The following is a 19,158-nucleotide window of genomic DNA, read 5'->3' as shown; positions in this document are numbered from 1 at the left end:
CGATATTAGCGAGGAGTGCATTTGCAGCTGACAGAGTGTGTATTATAGACTGTCTGTGAGAAAGCTCCCGATCTGAAAACGCGTTTTTTGTATTCTCACACTGAAATGTAATATTGCGCTAAGTGAAACCATTTCCACATTTCGCGATGTGTTAATGCACATGTTCATGACGATTATTTCAGCAGTGTCACGATGATATGCGCTGAAGGTTAGTGTGAAAGTTGAGATACCGTATGGTCTCAAGAGGAAATTGGTTTAGGAATTGTTGCGAAAGATGTAATTATTGGAGTCGTGAAATGAGTGCTGAAAATTATTGTGAACATTACACAAGGTTGAGATGACAAGTGATGAATGCCAAGCCAGATGAGTGGTTGAATGTGTTGTGGAATGGCTGAGTGAGTGGGTGCGAGAGCCGTCCTCATAGTCTAGTTGCTTTTTGTGGATCTGTATAACAGAAAGAGGCGGGTTTGCCCGACATAGTACACGGTCAATTCAAGACAAAGGATGTTTCAAATAGTAAGTGAGCAATTTCGATTTGAAGCAGCCTCGACCAGTATTTTAACAAGCATGAAATACTCATATCCCCCGCCAATATGACATGTTCACTGGACCTTCTTGTAAATGGCCTAATTGCAGCACTATGATAGAAAACGTAACTGTATTTGTAACGAGTTGTGTTATGACTTAAACAATAATCAGAGAAATAAGGGAGTTCTTACTTTACTTAGAGAGTATTGACAGCAGGCGTCACCATGAGGTGTACTGAGAGGTACAGCACCAATCATCCGATGATCACAATAGTAGACTCTAGTCTGGAATGCTACAGCACAACAAGAAGTCCAGTGTAGCTCCAAGACAGTGAGTTGGAGAGTGAATTAGTTGAGTCTTTTTCCGCACATTAAACAAATCTTCAAGTTTCAGTTTTTTACTCAGATCACAGTTGAAATCCCCAGTAACTAGGACATGTTCACATTCATCCTGCCTGGCGAGATCCCGAAGTTTCTGCAAAGGTGAATGCGACAACCTTGTCCATGACACTTTTGGAGGAACATACACACAAGCAATGCAGAACTTGGTAACAAGAAAGGAAATGCATTCAATACTGTGAGATGACATTACATCACATAGCTGGACACTGTTCTTGAAACTTGTTGAAACATGCACAGCAATACCATGTGTAGTGTCACCTGGACAGACTTGATATCCTTGCAGGTCTCTTTCGCTGAAATCATTGATCTGTGTTTCTGTGAAACACAAAACATGAACCACTCGAACAAACTTACCCATCTTCACATCTTCGAAATGAGCATTGAGGGTTCGAACATTCAAGTGAGCCACCATGAATGTTCTCTACAGGGTGTGTCCAGGCGTAGAGACTTTCATTCTGCAATCTAACCATCTCATATAATGCTTTTTTGTTTACTACAATTTATGTGCCAAGTTTGGCGAAGAAATATTGTACGGTTTTCAAGATCTGCTCCGGAAACGAGCACTACCTCCATTTTCAGTCTAAGTCAAAATCGTTGCCAGGGAAACTCGAAACATATTTTTGCCAAACAATCAAAAGGCACCAGTTCACCTCTAGACCTATCTGTGTGCCAAGTTTGGTGAAGATATCTCTCATGTTTTTTGTGTTCTGCTCTGGAAACGAAATGTCACGGACGGACGGACGTTCGGAATGAAGGACGGACGGAAGGCACCCATTCCTACACCGCCTTCTACTTCGTGGCAGGGGATATGAACTGTTTATATAATAATATCCCGACAGACCTCGGACTGACTCCTCCACCGTTGTCGTAATGTTCATGTACGCCAAGGCGATCACTCCCTGTTTTTTGTTTCTACCTCAGATTCTGGATGGCCAGTCGGACATAGTTATTGTAGCCACTACGTAATGGAGAAATCACCAGAATCTGTTTTCTCGGGAAGGAATCAACGATCACCGAAGTTTATTTCTACTTCCATAAACAACGGTTTCGAGTGATTCCTCTGACTTGAACCATAGTTTGGTCGCTATATAATTTCTCTATTATTTTGCACAATGACCTACAGTTACGTCAGTTTTTAAACGTTCGGAATGGTCTATGAAACCTCAGCTCAGAATCGGGGCGGTCGGGTAGCCTAGTGGTTGAAGCGTTCGTTCGTCACGCCGAAGACCTGGGTTCGAATCCCAACATGGGTACGATGTGTGAAGCCCATTTCTGGTGCCCCCCGCCGTGATATTGCTGGAATATTGCTAAAAGCGGCGTACAACAATACTCTCTCAGAATCTACTGCAACAAGAATAGCGTGACGTCATCATGATGGTTTTACTGTAAAAAGTGCCCCGTGTCGGTTCGAACCCCAAATTCGACCTGATTGTTATTCTTGGTTTGTCAGCACCACACCTGTGCTTGCAGGTTTCACCAAAGTGGAAAATGTCTAAGTCCTGGGCACTGTTTCACAAAAGGAGCTTAGCACTATGCAAGTATGGAAGTGAAAGAGTGAGTGAGTGAGTTGGGTTTAACGCCGCTTTTAACACTATTCCAGTTATATCACGACGTGACAGCTTAATGTGGGAGGAAAGCCCGAAGTGATGCAGGTCTCAGACGTTTACCACTTCGGTGAAACCCACGAGCACGGGTCTGGTGCTGACAAACGTAAAATCATAATCGGGGCGAACCGGGATTCGAACCCACAATCATAGGTTTCTGGCATGCCTAAGGGACGCAACTCTGCACAGCGAATCGAGGCGCTTTAGACGACTGGGCCACCCGTGCCCCCAAGTATGGAAGTGACCATCGTCTTAGAGCTTAGATCGCTTTGTGGAACTGGCCCAGTACCAATTCCAAATCCAACTTTCTTACTGATAACTCGACAAAAAGGACGTGATTTATTCGGATCGAACATCATGCAGTGATATTAAGGTTAATCAGTCTTAATTCCCTTGACAACAGCAGACGAAAACCACACATACCGATATCATCATTAACGCCAAAGCCATTAGTCTTATCCCCATGCACACATCTCATAATAAAGGAAACAAACAGTTCCATGTGCAGCACTATAAGGCCACGCTGAATAACGTAAGTTGTCATGGGGAATTGTTTCGTAGACTCTCAACATCCTGTAAAAATATAGTATTTGTCTGAGTCGTTTGAGTCAATCAGATCTCCCTTCATACGCTAGATTGTTCTGAGATTGATGAAATCTCCCGAGTGCATGAACAGACAAGAACGCTGTCCGGGAACGATGTGCCAATCCCAGGAATTCTTTCGTTCATTGAAACGCAAAGATGCTAATAACTGTCAATTGGAATCCGGAAATAAATATATCAGTATGTCCGTTATGCCATTGCTCAAGACCCAACAATTGCTCTATTATGTAGTAACGACAAATCTCGATGAAGAAAATATTCAGACAATGTATACTGACACATTAAAGTGCCCACGTTTTCTTCCTTTCTAAGCTTCCTGTGAGAAAAGGGGGCACGGATGGCCCATTTGTCAAAGACGCCGCTATTCTCTTTGCAGAGGTGCGTCCCTTAGGTCAGGTTCACACAGTGCCGATTTCGGTTCCCGTTTGAGATCAGACATTGCTACGACACGAAAAGTGAAAAAGTCGGATTACTATCCTCAATGATCTGGATTGTCCTATCATTGTCTGAACGCAGTCGTATACGTCCGTAGCAGTGTCCTACGGACCAGGAAAGGTCTAGAGAGGTCGGCCAAGCACTCCCGACAGTATGGTGCGTCCCGTGACATTCGGGAAACTCAGCCGATTTTGTCTAGTCGGATTACAATCGTGACTATGTCGTGAAAGATTCTGCTGTATCGGATCAAAATCGTCACAATGTCCTGTCATTGCCGTTTCCTGTCGATTGATTCCAGATTGCGTCCAGATCTTGCCGAATGCGAACCATCCACTGTCCGGTTACTGTCGGATCTCTGTCGGATCGCATTTGGGAGAATCGGGACGCTGTCGGGACAGATGCGGTCGTTTTTTACCATGCGGAAGATACAAATCGGATTAGATTCGGATTGAGAACGGGAGAATCGGGACGAATTCGGCTGGAAACGGCTCAATCAGGACGCTTCCTTAACCATATCTGATTCTTTGTGAATTTCCCGTCACGAATCACAAGATCTTGATCAGATTTTTGACAAATTTTAATCGGGAATGGTCCTATCAAGGACGGCAGTACAAATCCTGAATGTGTGCTTGAGCCCTAAAGCGTGCCAGAAACCTACGAGTACGATTCGCCCTCATAATGCCAAAGTCCTGCATCATTTGGGATTGGGGCGGTGGGGTAGGTCCGAGTGCGTTTCCCCAACTCACTCACCCATGTCGGACTTTCCTCCCACTTAAGATTGACAAGCCGTGATATAAATGAAGAAAAGCCCTGTTCAATGCACCGTTAAGGCAAACAATTAGCTCACTTGTTTGTTCCATGCATTTCCGAGATGAAACAAGAATGATACTCTTTGAAAGTGGCCCAATACTTGATACTGAGCACTCGGTTGTCAGAAATAGTTATGTCAACAGTAGCCCAGTGGTCTAAAGCGTGGCCACAGTGCAGCGTTGGTCCATAATATGCTCGGATCCGCTGGTCCCTGGTTCAAATCCCAGATTCAGACTGATTATGAACCATACCCATGTTCGAGTGTTTCATCAAACAAACAAAACAAGATTAAAGATATTAAACATACAACGTGACATATAAATGCGTCACAGTGAACACGTCAGTAGTACACAATCTTGAGTAAACGTATATAGCAGTACAAACAATTAATTTCATAAAGTAAACAGTGCATATACCCTGTAGTGTTATAACACTGGACCTACACCGTTCGTGAAATATCCTCTCGATGGCTAGCTGGAATCTAATACGTCATGCTACGAATAAAAAATTCCATAATTGAAATAATTTCATCCCTTAATGGAGGTCTGAATCCAAAAACCTAAGTGTAGTCAATTACATTCATTGAGATTATTTATTCAACAGAAAATGAAAACTTTACATTATATGTTTTGTCTTTGAGATAAAAGAACCTAACACCTTTGTATCAATTACCTTTGCATGAAAAACAAACGAAAATATTGGACTTTTATGTATTGTTGCAGGTCTATTATTTAATAGTATGAGCATGTGCGGAATGGTAAAATATTTAAAATAATGTAAAAGAATAAGACTCATTTTACGATGTCCTTAAAATTACACATTATTCATAACAACCTTAATAATTAATAGCTGAAGATTCATGGCCTTTCACGGGGAGCCAGACACTCGACAATGTGATACGGAGATTCTACTGTAAATTGGAAAAAACATAAATTCGATTTGACGAATAACATCGTCAACAGAGGGCAGAGGTTTGTATCAGATTGCCCACATCTGATATTCAGGATCTGTATTATCTTGATCGCTATTCGTTGACGTAAATTACTGTCTGACTTTGTTATGTATAATTCATTTAACAAACAAAGCTTCTGAACATTGTGTAACATGAAAACTATTATGAATAAAGGAAATGCGATAGGCCTGGTGACATTCTAAACTGAAAGCAGACAAACAATGTGAATTCACCTGGCAGTTGCATTGTTTAGAATGTATTATTGTCATAGTGGGATTGCCTCATACAAAACCTCCTGAAAGAATTAAGGTGTTAATTATTGGTTTACCTGTTCATCAGAACAGGATGTGGGTCCTGTTTCAAATAATTAACGAAGTTTACTCCTGCCTGTGGTGGCAACGTCGCTGTGGTTGCAATATAATTGCTAATATACACGGAACCTAAACTAACGAGACGTCGGAAACCGGCAATTTGATAAATAATTGTTTACTCCCACACTAAAATGTACTAAAAATGTGTTGTAAAAGAATTGTTCGCCTCGTCTTTTCTGGAACAAAGAAAGCGACAACACCTTTTGCATAATCAACATAAATCTCTGTAAAAGAGTCCATTGTACGACTCCGACGATATCATAAGCTTGTGTTTTTGAAGAAAACTAGCAAATAGTGATGATACCAGGTATTCGCAGAAAGGTCAGCGTATCCTGCCCACCGGTGGCACCCGTCACAAACACATGCAAGGAAATTTTGAAGCAGTGACCGCCAAATATTCTATCACTGTCAAACATGTCTGAAATTGTTATGGTGAGTGAGCGAGTGAGCGAGTGAGTGAGTTGGGGTATAACGCCGCTTTGAACAGTATAAATTCCTTCAGATTTTGGAGTAAATAAGTAAGTTGTTAGATTACAAACTTCAGTTACGTCATATTACGAGAAGGGCGTAGACGTCACTGCTTTGATTAAATCAAACCTAAGTTTATGGTGCTGATCAACCAGTCGGGGTCGAAACTTGGATTCGAACACATGACCAGCGGCTTCTTTAAGCTGAGTGGCGCCTTAGACCACTGGGCCACCCGTGCCTATGAATAGGTAAGGGGAAATAGACTATATGTGAAGGTCAGGTATGCAAGGTCGACATGTACATCATTTTGGGTATCGCCTTTGAGCATAAAACGTCAACGTCAGAGAAAAATCAGTCCCGATTTTGTATCTGGTAAAAAAAAATCGACTTGACGTAAAATGCAAAATAGCCGTGAAAACTAAGACTGAATCACTGACAATCAGTGATGGCACCAGGTGTTAGCGAAAAGGGTAAGTATGTCCTGCTCTACCTGTAATACCCACCACGCCGACATGAGAACCTACGTCTCTCAACATAGGGCGTACCAGGGAAGGAAACGTTCGTGCTCCTTAAACCTTTTTTTTTAAAGGACGATGAGATTGTTGCATGTTCTACAAAAGAACTATTTCGTTTTTCTTTTGTAATTTACATACGATTACAGGTAGGTACATAATACGCCAATCCTTCAAATCCTTCATGACGCCAACGCCTTGAACGTGTAATTTGCACAGATGACTCGCTCGAAGCCATTTTCCATTTGTGATAACACGAAATACTTCATTTTCTATGTTTCGCCTTGATAGACAAATATCAACAAAATATCACGTTCACTAACGATGCAACATATTTGGGTTTAGGAGTGTTTCCACAAGGTACAAAATATAAACACCATGCAAATATTGTGTGTGTGCGTATGTGCGCGCGCGCGCGTGTGTGCATGGAGTTTCATTCAGGATGCTGACCCCATTCTTCTATAATGATTCAATAAGCATAGGCAACTGTACTATTCTGTCATCATCCCTGCTGGCTGAGGTTTCGCGACCACTCCTATGACACGCCATAACAAGGTCATCAAACGTAGCAGCGTCTCCATTTGCCACCTGTAGGCACTGAGCAAGGAGCGCACGGCAATTAGAGCACTGCAGAGACTATCCGGCATCTTGGTAGATACCGGAAGCACTTGCAGACAGTAGGCCAGTGCCGGAAGCGGTGACCTCATAACGTAGGGCACGCTGGACGGGCTGTGTCTGAAGCCTTTCCTTTGTTCTGGAAGCCTGCTCAACTTAAAACCTGACCATGTTATGGCTGGCTTCGGGCTTCATCGACCCATACAAAAGGGCACTCCTTGGTCTGTGATGTCGCAAGGCTTCATGGAGTGACTCGGCGTTTCGTCCTTGTGACATACTGACCGTATTAGAACAAGGACTCCTTCAGTGAAAAGTTGATTTTGTGTTTTTCTGAGAAAAACTTTTGAAAGACAACCAATCCATGTTCCTTTTGACCATTCTGTTGTTCTTTGAGGAGTGAGCGGTTGCGCCATCAGCTGTCGTAGGAGGACGCAGCAGTGGGTGTACACTACACACGTCAGGAAGTGAAAAGACACGATGATAATAGGACCGAATGTCATGTTGACACGTGATGACAGATATAGTTTATTCAAGCACCACAAGTTAAACACAAGGTAGACACAATTTTATGGATAACAACTTCTTTAATACTGTTAAAAACGACGTTTCGGTATGGATCCTTATACCTGACTCCAGTCTTGCTTGACAACGGTATAAGGATCTATACCGAAACGTCGCTTTTCACAGTATTAAAGATGTTGTTATCCATAAAATTGTGTCTACCTTATAATCCGTCAACTTCTAAGTAATGTCTATCAAACCAGTTAAACACACAAAACTCAAACATTTCAAAGCACAATAAAAGATGTTTAACATCCAGCCATATATTGGCTTACGAGACACTATCTATTTATTACATTATGTACGGTATAATAATATTTACAATTATATAATGGTTATAAAATGCCGTAGGACAATAACGATTGCAAACATCATATGAATAATTGTTGTCAAAAAACCTGTTTCTTATGGTAGAAGCAATACATTTGATGCGCTCAGGATTTTTTTCAAATACTTTAATGAATAGATATTTACGCTCTGTGACACGTGAGGTGTCTGAGGGGAGGTTGGGAGGGGAGGCACCCCCTATACGCTTCTCCCACGCCATACACCAACACCCCGTTCAGCCCCACCCCTCCTATAACAGCCACCGGTGAATCGTAACACATTCTTCCTGATTCCAATAGACCTTTTACTTCGTTTGTTGTTCAACGCTGCACTCAGTAATATTTTGGCTACATGACGGTGGTCTGTAAATAATCAAGTCTGGACCAGACAATCCAGTGATTGACACCATGAGCACAGTTTAACGCAATATGGATACGACTACATCAACCAAGTCAGTGAGCCCGACCACCCAATCCCGTTTGTCCCCTCTTAAGACAAGCCTGTGTTGATGAAGACCAATTCTAACCCAGGTGTTTACGGGGTCAAACTGACCATCTATCTTGTAGTCATTGGTACATCAATTACTTGAACGTTTAATACCTACCCTTCAATCACCTTTACGTATATATGTATCCATTAGTTACACACTGAACTACCCATCAATCATTCGTCTGCATTGATTATGCATGGAGCTTCCCATCAATCATTCATACACATACAACTTCATCCACTAATGCATTTTGATGCCCATTAATAACCAATACGCGTATACAATCAATCAAATCCTCCTGAATGAATCCTTACAAGCATTGATCACACAGCGTGTGTAGCAATAGTTGATTGATCATGGTCACATCATCAAGGCCTCAGTAATGCTTTCAAAAGCTTTATGGTAGACACGTGTAGGACATTTCAAAATTTGACGCACCAGTGACTGATGGAATGCCTATTTTGACTTGAAACATATGTTGTCGTTTTTTTTTCAGGTGAATCATTGACTTGCCTTTGCATGTGTTTGTGGCGGATGCCAACGGTGAGGCATGATATCATCACTATTTGATAGTGATTCATCATATGCTTATGATATAGTCGGAATCGTACAATTGACCCTGCTTTTAGCAGAGCTTTCTGGTGATTGATCAAAAAAGTTCAGCCGCTTTTATCTGTTTTGTGATCAGTTGTATACAATACAATACATGCTTGTAAATAATAGCTCCTGAATTCGGTTCTAAACACGTATCACGATAATAAACATAACCTCGTTGTATACACATCAACAATAGTTAAACAGCTCTCACACTTTGCCGAGGTGGTTGCCGAGCTCTCGGTTAGGACTCGGGAAGAGACTACATATATACGAATATCATACGAGTACGCTACGAGTGTGTTACGAGCCCCATAGGAGTCCAATATGAGTCCAATAGGAGTGTCTTATAGGAGTTTATTAAGAGTTGCATATGAGCACAGCGATCTCGATACGAGCTGTACGAGTTTGGTACGTGTTTGGTACGAGTTTGGTACGACTTTGATACGAGGTGACTACGAGCTGCTTAATATTTCAGCGGGAATTTGTCACATGATTTAACATGGAGGCTCGTATAGCTCGTATCAGACTCGGTCAACTCGGCAATAAATTTTGCAGACGATCTTCATACGAGTTCTGTACGGGCACCACGAGGTCGCCACGAGGGTACCACGAGTAGGACGAGTGTGTTACGAGTTTGATAACGAGTTTGTTAGGTGTTGGCTGGCGGCCCGAGGGTTTTGAGCAGTTCCAAAACTCTCGTAGATCAGTACGAGGTATCCCGAGTTACCCCGAGTTTAGTACGACCTCGCTACGAGCTCCATACGAGTAACCCCGAGTCAGCTCGGGCCCATACTCGGGACGCAACTCGGTGAGAGACCCTAAGTTGATAATTGAAAAGTCACTCGTCTGTGGTAGCCGTTGCATGCTGAATGAACGCTGAGTGTGTTTATGCGTGGATACAAATCTGACCGTAGCGTTGAAGGATTACCACAAATCCTGGAACGACAATCTAGGATAACTTGACTGAAATACTCCGGTAACTACTTTACCTAGTACTGTCCCCTGAGGCCAATATAGAGGAGCTTCCCATGGACAGGCGCAATGTAAAACCTTTCTACTGGCGCTTGGAAATGAGTTCAAGCTGCTAGGAGTGGTTTGGCAATTTTCGCTGCGGAGACAAACAGATTTATATGAGTAACTCCTACGAGATTGGTTCTCCAAACGCACGTACATAAATGGTCGCCTGGTGGTATTCGACGCCGGAATTCAGCGTGCAGAGTTGCGCCTCTTAGGCTGCTCACAAACCTTTGATCGTTGGTTCGAGTCCCAGATGTTCATAAGGAATTTGTTGTCTTTGAAACACTAACTAATTATCAATTTATAATCCGACGAAGGAACAAAAAGTTGATGTGACCTCTGGCAGTGTTAAATAACTTAAAAGAACCACATATTTCATGGACTAAATTCATGTCTATATGGCACCATGACGTCGTGAATAATGGTAAAATTGCTGATGCAGCATAAACATATCTAGTCGTTCAGTATGCTTGACAGGAAACGCTTTTATCGGTACGGTAACTCAAAGTGGCAATTGTGGAACGTGACAAGCATGTGGTGTGACGTCAGACACCATATCATGATATGTGTACATGTACATACCGGCCAGAAGATTTGTATGGATTTCTATGACAGTCATTTCCAACCAGTTAGCTCATTGTGTTTACAAGCAATGCTAAGTATTATTCTGTTGCATTTTATTTCAAAATCATTACCATTTTGCCCATGCCCAACCCAGGCCGTCACTAATTCCTAATTTGAGTTGTGTCGATAATACTATCTCGTGCACCCTGTCATTCAATCGGCAAACCTCGCCCCTTTCTGTAACCGCAAAGAAGACACGGTTGTGTATGTCGGGATGGGGCACATTGTTCCCATAGGGTAAACAGTCCTCAGCCTAAACACGCTCGCGGATTGACATTTTTGGCGCGTTAACTGTTCATCTAATGTTTAATTTTTCCTTAGTCTTATATATGCGTAGTTACATATTTAGAAGCTTTATCAAACATGCTATTAACAGAAACACGGTGGTACCTGCACCAGGGTGATCCCATCATACTTACACAAACGCCCCCTTTTGTCACATAAGATACAATGTAGTGACCTCTCGCCGTTCATCATCACCTACCATGACCAGATTACTAGTTTTCTGCGTCATGTTCGTCTGAAAAGGCGTCCATGGCTGTCGACTGCAAGCTGGGATGATTACATCACGTGACGGTCATGTGCTAGCGAGGTCGACGGGTCAACGTAAGTCCAAGGCTTAGGGGTCCATTTTCAGCAGAAGTGGATGATCGTGTTAAGAATGCCTGTTATGTGATTATGTGTACAGTTGAATAAACGAACGACACCTTGGCGTTTCGTTGCCCTGGTACTACTTAAAGGATCTAACATATTCCATCAAACAAGGAACTAGAATTTACCAATCTGACCAAAAACCAATCACCAGCTATCTAAACGTGTACTGTTGGCCTGAAGGGAATTCGTTAACCGATAATATTTTACTCGGTCGGGTAGACGACCTAATAAGGATTCAGCATGCAAATGATGACTCTTAAATACATCCTGAAAGCCTTTCAATGCGTTTTGCAATCCAAAGCCACAATCTGGAAATGGTCATCAACTCTATTGCCTGTGGCCACGCTTCCCGACTCGTTTAAAAGCTTGTCTTGTTTATAGGTTAAGTACCTTTTGAGAAGTCTGAGGAGACAGTTGTGGGGACATACGTAAATTGGAGCGGAAAATAGAGGCAAATGTCCTCGTATTTCATGAAAATGAGACGAGGGTACCGTTAATGCAAAAGACAAGAAGAAGCATTTAATTCATTTTTCCTGTCTGTACAAACACCCTGTGGGCATTGTGGGGAAAGTACTGTTCCTTGGACATAGGTTCCCATTGAGGAATCTACACGCTGTCTGTTATGCATCGCTTTAAATAACATAACACCCACAGATGGACAGAGCTATATGCATTAGTGATACACAAGCAGACTGACTTCTTTTAAGCATGAATTATACAAAGCAATGACCTTCTGGTGCCCAAAATAACAGTAAACTGCCCCCCTCAATCACGTCGTTCCCCACCCTTCCATAACCCATGCTTGCCGAAAGCGACAAGGTAATTTAAGATCGTGTCATCTTTCCCTTGATTGCTGTTCACGTCTTTAACCACGGGCCAGACGAACTAATACGTGGAATCATTAAATAAACAACGTCGTCGTTATATAATGAGTCACGACATTGCTGACGGCAGCAAAACACTCAGTGACATGGAACAACTGACGTTAAACTGGCTAAAGGTAGAAATCAACTAGTGGGTGTTGATTCCAATGCCACCGAGGCTGTGTCTGAGTTCAAATTTGACCCGGAAGTTGTATATCCAGCGGATGTCAGACATAGGAGGACTGCAATGCATGCGTATTATCTCCGACAATGAATGTCTGCAACTGGGATTCTGCTATATGTCATCATCAGTGGCGATGACATTCTCTTTATATCGCTGAGAAGTTGCAATTTTGGATGATGATATTTAATGAAACCCAATTTTTCATAATAAGCAGCTGATGTTTGATGTCCATATGTTCGCCAGACATGACGGTACCCTGTTTATTTCAAGTCAGGTTTTGGGTTTCGATCCTGATTGCTTTCACAAAAGGACGTACGTTTACATGTCATAAATCCAGTGAGATTGCTTCCAGACAGTTTCATTGCCTACGCAAATTTAGTGTTTATATATAGTTCAAGAGCAAACCGATGTTAGTGCATTATTGACACGTTTGTAAATCGATCATATATTATTAAAAAGTGGATATAAGAACTTTTCTATGAATGCTAAAAATCATTTGGGCTATGAATATGTGAGCATTCAACTTTGAATGATACTAAATGATCAGTTTAACCTTCAACACAATTATTTTCAATATCGTTTTGCATATGTTTAATCAAATATCTTCAAAGTCGATACTTGAAAGGAATATGAATAGCTGTTTGCTATTTTCAAGATTTATGTAAACTTCTGTTCGCTGATTGGTACAACAAATTTGATATTTGATCAAATTCTTCCTGAATATCGCCAATAAATAAACCGACCACTTCTCCTCTTGTATCACTATACGCCATATGTGAGAGGGTGAGTGAGTTGGGTTTAACGCCGCTTTTAACAGTATTACAGTTATATCAAGGCGTGTCAGCTTAATGTGGGAGGAAAGCCCGAAGTGATGCAGGTCTCAGACGTTTACCACTTCGGTGAAACCCACGAGCACGGGTATGGTGCTGACAAACCTAGAAACATTATCCGGGCGAACCGGGATTCGAACCCACACCGCAACTCTGCACAGCGAATAACGGCACCTTAGACGACTGGGCCACCCGTGCCCCCCTATACGCCATAATAATGGTCAAGGGCAACAACCTAAGTGTCTGTCCTTGTATCATGAATTTCAAACTTAATTTCATAGTTCTTTTAATCTTACGTTTCTTTATAGTCCATTTCACTGTTCTACTGTTATAATTAAAAAGTCAATTTGGATCGACTGTGCCTTCCAAATACATTCCGGTTTTTGGGGAAGTATAATAGAAACAGGTTAGACGTGCATTGAGAAATCGTACTGACATGAATGTAATATATACTGGCACATTTTGTAAGATGCTCTTCCTTGTTAAATTGTAATTTAGTAGCAGTATTATTTTATTTCTTTATGAATTGTGCAAAAACAGTGTAGTGGTTTTATTTTGAGCAGGATATGATGATATGTTTACAGTTTATGGTCTCAACGCGGTAAAACATTAACGTTTCCAATTCCAGAAATACTCTTTGGTTCTTTCTGTCAAAGGTGCATTACAGTTGCAATTTTCGAGGGAAGACCAAAGTATGGTCAAATAATGATTATGTCTGCAACGATTGTTTGTCAATGAAACTGCATTTCCATTTTAGTATTAATACGTTTCATTGTCCAGCTGAGCCAATTATGCTTGGTAGTGCTAGAAATGTGGGATCTAGCGCCTCTATTTCCCTCATTAGAGAATTAATTTGCACCGTATTGCCCCCAAAGGAGCATCTGCTTTACCCTAACAGAATTGCGCTTCCTCCTTTTGTGTTGAATGCTTGACTAACAGTGTCAGTGTTTTATCGTCACCTCAAAGAGTCAATTGTGGAGAGATTGTAACGAGAGGAATGCGAGCTTGTAGTTTTATATGACAACTACACTTGTTTCATACGAAATGGCTGGATTATTGCTGTGGACGTAAAACAGTATGCACTCACTGACGCACACTAATGTTTTATATGTTCCCCATATGTACGTGCTCAAAGTGTTCAGTAGAAATATACAGTTATCATCTTAAAACGCTCACGAGCTTCATTTCGATTTTATAACTTCAATCTTTGAAGACAGGTTGAAACAATTGCTCATTTGTTCTGCCAAAACATGATGTTATAAAATATACTGACGCAAAATGAAAGCGCATAATCAAGTTTAACTCGAAGGACGTGGAAACGATTAAATCAGTAAATAATTACTCGCATGACAAAGAATGATGACTGTGACAAGATGGCATTGTTGTGTTTGATTATCTCATGCCAAATACACTGAACTTAATTTCATTTTCGTCACCTTTCTGTCAATTATTACAAGTTTCGAATATGAGTTTTCAAAGTGTTTCAACATAAAACTTTGATTAGTGATAAAACATTTTTCTCAAACCTTTACTATGAAAACAGTTATTAATTTATGATTGTCATCGTTCTGAGATAAAGATGCATGTTGCCCGACTGGCTATAACTGATCCATGGGGACTGGTAGGACTTCTTTTTAAAATTACCATTTTGTTGCAGGCGCCGCAGCTGGTGTTGGTGTCGATGCTTCTCGCTTTCATCGTGATTGGCAACTCGTGCGTCCTGGCTGCCATACAGCTGTCCAAAAATGGTCGAAAAACACGGATGAACTTCTTCATAATGCATTTGGCCATTGCAGGTAAAAAAAGAAGCTTTCATATTCTCTGATACTTTGCATCTTGGAACGTTTGCCATTCGGAAAACGCTTCAAAATAATAATTATAGAAAAAATGGACACATTCTTAAACACATTTATAGTGCTAAACATGATCAGCATGTGTTAATTACTGATGCACATGGTTTATATAAACATGGTGTCATCACTATTGGGTAGTGAGTGAGTGAGTATGGTTTTACGCCGCTTTTTAGCAATATTCCAGCAATATCACGGCGGGGGACACCAGAAATGGGCTTCACATATTGTACCCATGTCGGGAATCGAACCCGGGTCTTCGGCATGACGAGCGAACGCTTTAACCACTAGGCTACCCGAACGCCCTATTGGGTAGTGACTCACCAACACATGCTTAAGATCGAAACATATATTATAATAGCTTTCATATTTCAGGATTTCATATGATTAGGGAGAGGGTTTTGTCACTCTGTTTACTGTGTATTGTTTACGGCTGCTTTCCTCCACTATAGAAATGGATGACGTGGGGAATCGAACACTGAACCCAGTGTAACAAGAAACGCATCTTACACTGGGCTACCCAACAGCCCCCTTACGTTGACTTAAAGTATCATTGCATGCTGATGATACTGTACTTTTGGCAGAAAGTACAACCCAACGTCAGCGCAAAAATGTTAAGTTTGAATCCCACTGTGATATTTGGAATATATATGCAAGGAGAAATGTTATTTAAGTCGGCAATAAATAGAGATAGTGAAAAAGGTATGGTTAGTGGATATGTTATTGGGAATTACAGTACATAAGAATAGAAGAATGATTGGCCCTTTAACATAATATCATGCTGCCGACTTTAGCATGGAACCTTCAATGACACTACTGACACGAGGCAGAAATTTTCAATTACCTCTTGACTGTCTATTTTTCTACTTTTTATATATTAATCCAATCTATTCTACGAGTGTTGCTGTGAGAAACAGATGTAATAGGGTACATATGAATTAACCACACCAACGTATGTAGTGTACGACGAATTAGATAGAGAACCACTGAGCATTAAACTTGATAAACGTGCCTTATCATACGGTGTCCACTTCGTATTACCTGACCCTAATAATTAGATTGTATCATTTACGCTGAAATATATGCTAGATCGCAACAAACTTGGTAATTTTACCCCTCCTTAAAATATATTAAATACATCTCATGTAGTTGTGGCCTTCTTAATATCTTTGAGAACCCTAGTGAGTGTAATAGAAATTGGATTATAAAAACAGTAGAAAAAAGAACACTTTTTTTCACCCATGAAGGAGTGATTTACAAACTGCACATAAAGCCCACTATTATAGACCCTTTAAAGATTCTCCGTACTTTGAGACATATTTATATCTTACAGATCATTGTTCTTTGCCTTTATTGTATCTTAGAACTGGTAATCACAAGCCACCAATAGAAACAAACCAATGGAAAAATACACCACGAGAACAAAAGATATGTACATTGTGTGACTCCCAAGTAGTTGGTGACGAGTTCCACTTTTGATTCAGATATAATTCACGTTTAACCGTAGGCGCTAAATGCATTCATGACTAATACTCAAAATATAATCAAATATCGTAAACTGTTTACAAAGTGTATCTACTTAAAAAGAAAACTGTCAAAGTTAAAACTGCCTATTGTTTTTTTGTTTTTCATGTTATTGTATAATTCATGTACCATAGATGATTCTTATCGAGTAATAACAGGATTGACTAAGAAACTCTTTCAAACGTGGCGCTTCTGGGCGGTTGATAATTGATCAGTCATCACAACTTATCCGCCTTAGAATCTGTAATAGCTTGCCAAATCGGTGACACTTTCGCAATTGCTTTTTCATATACATATGATCTGACCAAGCCATCTTATAGGTCATTTTCTCTTGACCAGTGTCTCGATTCCAATCACAATGGGCAGTGAAGGCCAATGAAAGCATTAGCTGGCTAGTTGCTCTGACATGGATGGAAATGCACTTGGTAATTACTGTAATTAAGTCCCTTTTCCTTACACAAGTTAGTTGTGTCCTTAGGGAGATATCTGAATTATTATGCAGACGCTATTACCATACGTAGTTCTGTGACATTTTGATGGGCAGCCGTCCCAATCCGGCTCATTAGGCAAAGGATCGCAATACGATAATAAGCACACCCATTAGCAACAGTCTGTGTCACTATATTCACCAGAGTCTGTTTGGGCTCAACCGCCTCCATGGTCTAGTGGTAGAGCGTCCGCCCGGAGAGCGGAAGGTCCGGGGTTCGATCCCCAGCCGCGTCATACCATAAGACGTTAAAAAGATGGTACTTGTTGTTACCCTGTCTGGAGCTCGGCATCAAGGGTCTAAAACAAGGACTGGTCTGCTCGGAGTCAGTATACTGTGTCTGAGTGGGGTATTCATGTTAAACTGCGGCATGGTATCTCAGTGAGCTAGCACTATAAATCGGCATCAATCCGGACTAGTACAAGCAGCCACACACACACACGTGCACGTCGCTATATAAGTGCAATAATCTTGGACGCGACGTTAAACCCCATTTCACCTCACCTCACCTGTTTGGGCTCTTTGGTTTTGTTAAAACAAGAGGGTTGTTATTTATTTCTTATTCTTAATTCCTGGTTCTATTGACTTTCGAACTTCTTTTTTATGAGGAAACACAACGTATATGCTCACTCCTTCATCAGGTGAATGAATGCCATGAGGCAGAGAGGATATATATGTACATGCAATTACAACAAAGTAATAAGGTAATAAAAGGTTGAATTGCTAATCGTTCATCGAATTTATGCATGCTTTTCGTAACATCTACTGTGACCCATTTATTTATTATGTATTAAATTATTTTTTGTCCTCTTACTCATTAACCCTTGGCAATATCTGAATACTGTACAACCTGGTAATAATGTCATCTTTGAACACAAGAAAATATGCATGATAAACAAGTCATGTCAATCGAACTAAGCTAATGAACAATATATTGTAATGAATATCAAACTTATTTGGTTGGGATTTTAGAAAAGTTGGTGTTTTTTAAAGTTTCCCCTAAAACGAACAAAAGAGGATTAGCTGTGAAAAGAACCGAGATCAATACAGTAAACCAAGAGACTGGTTTCCAAAAGATGAACGATAATGACACGTATTGGTGAATATTACCCCCCAAAAACATTTCTGTTGCAGACAGGGAATTGGGACCTTTGTTCACATTTTTGTTAACAAGGTTGGCATTACGAAAGGGTCATCTGATTGTGCAGATATACTGTGTATGAATCTCCAGGAGTCCCTCGTCAAGTCACAAAGACATCATTTGAACCGTCTTATTATGCGTTCCTCCAGTAAATATACGAATGGTCACATTGCTTCTCTAAACCTACGTGGCCTTATCCTGTATTACTTGAAGACCTTTGAAGCAAACTCAACACCAGCGAAGCAATTGCTTGTTATTCCAAAAGCCTTAAACTGTTCGTGGCACGGATTCCAGGGTATTCAAGCTCCCACTGAAACAAATTGCGGACATTGTCGGGAGATCCATGAGTGTAAATTTGTTGTGTGGAAGCGCACTTGTGCCAAATTGGTTTGAGGAATCCGTCCAGTTTCCAAACCTGCTTTATGCCTTCACATCCTGCTGGAGCCAAATCGATTTCCTCAGTAGTTTAGTGAATTTCACTAACGTCATCTCAAACAACGGGAAACGCCCCTTCTTCACTTCGTTCAACAGAGAAATATCATTTTGTTTGTTATTTATGCCTTTAAATGGTTTTACCAATCAGGTCACATTGATAGAACGAAATTGTGAATACTTGTTTGGGTGCAAAAGGGTCTCTAAACAAACTCATTTCCACCACCTCATATTTGCGAATGTCGAAACGGAAACACTTTGATTTTAAATGACTATTA

At 40.9% G+C, this 19,158-nt stretch overlaps 1 protein-coding gene across 1 annotated transcript in view; it reads left to right on the top strand.

The window, feature by feature from the left end:
- LOC139465214 (cardioacceleratory peptide receptor-like) overlaps positions 1-19,158 on the top strand; it is a 108,435-nt gene that overhangs the window by 32,944 nt on the left and 56,333 nt on the right. Inside the window, exon 2 of the mRNA XM_071246880.1 lies at positions 15,104-15,242. Within this exon, the coding sequence (XP_071102981.1) occupies positions 15,104-15,242 (139 nt within the window). The remainder of the gene's footprint in view (positions 1-15,103; positions 15,243-19,158) is intronic.

This window comes from Haliotis cracherodii, unplaced genomic scaffold (genome assembly GCF_022045235.1).
Source record: "Haliotis cracherodii isolate W230 unplaced genomic scaffold, xgHalCrac1.p SCAF_18, whole genome shotgun sequence".
In the NCBI taxonomy this organism is placed as follows: Eukaryota; Metazoa; Mollusca; class Gastropoda; order Lepetellida; family Haliotidae; genus Haliotis; species Haliotis cracherodii.
This window is presented reverse-complemented; position numbering and strand designations above follow the sequence as displayed.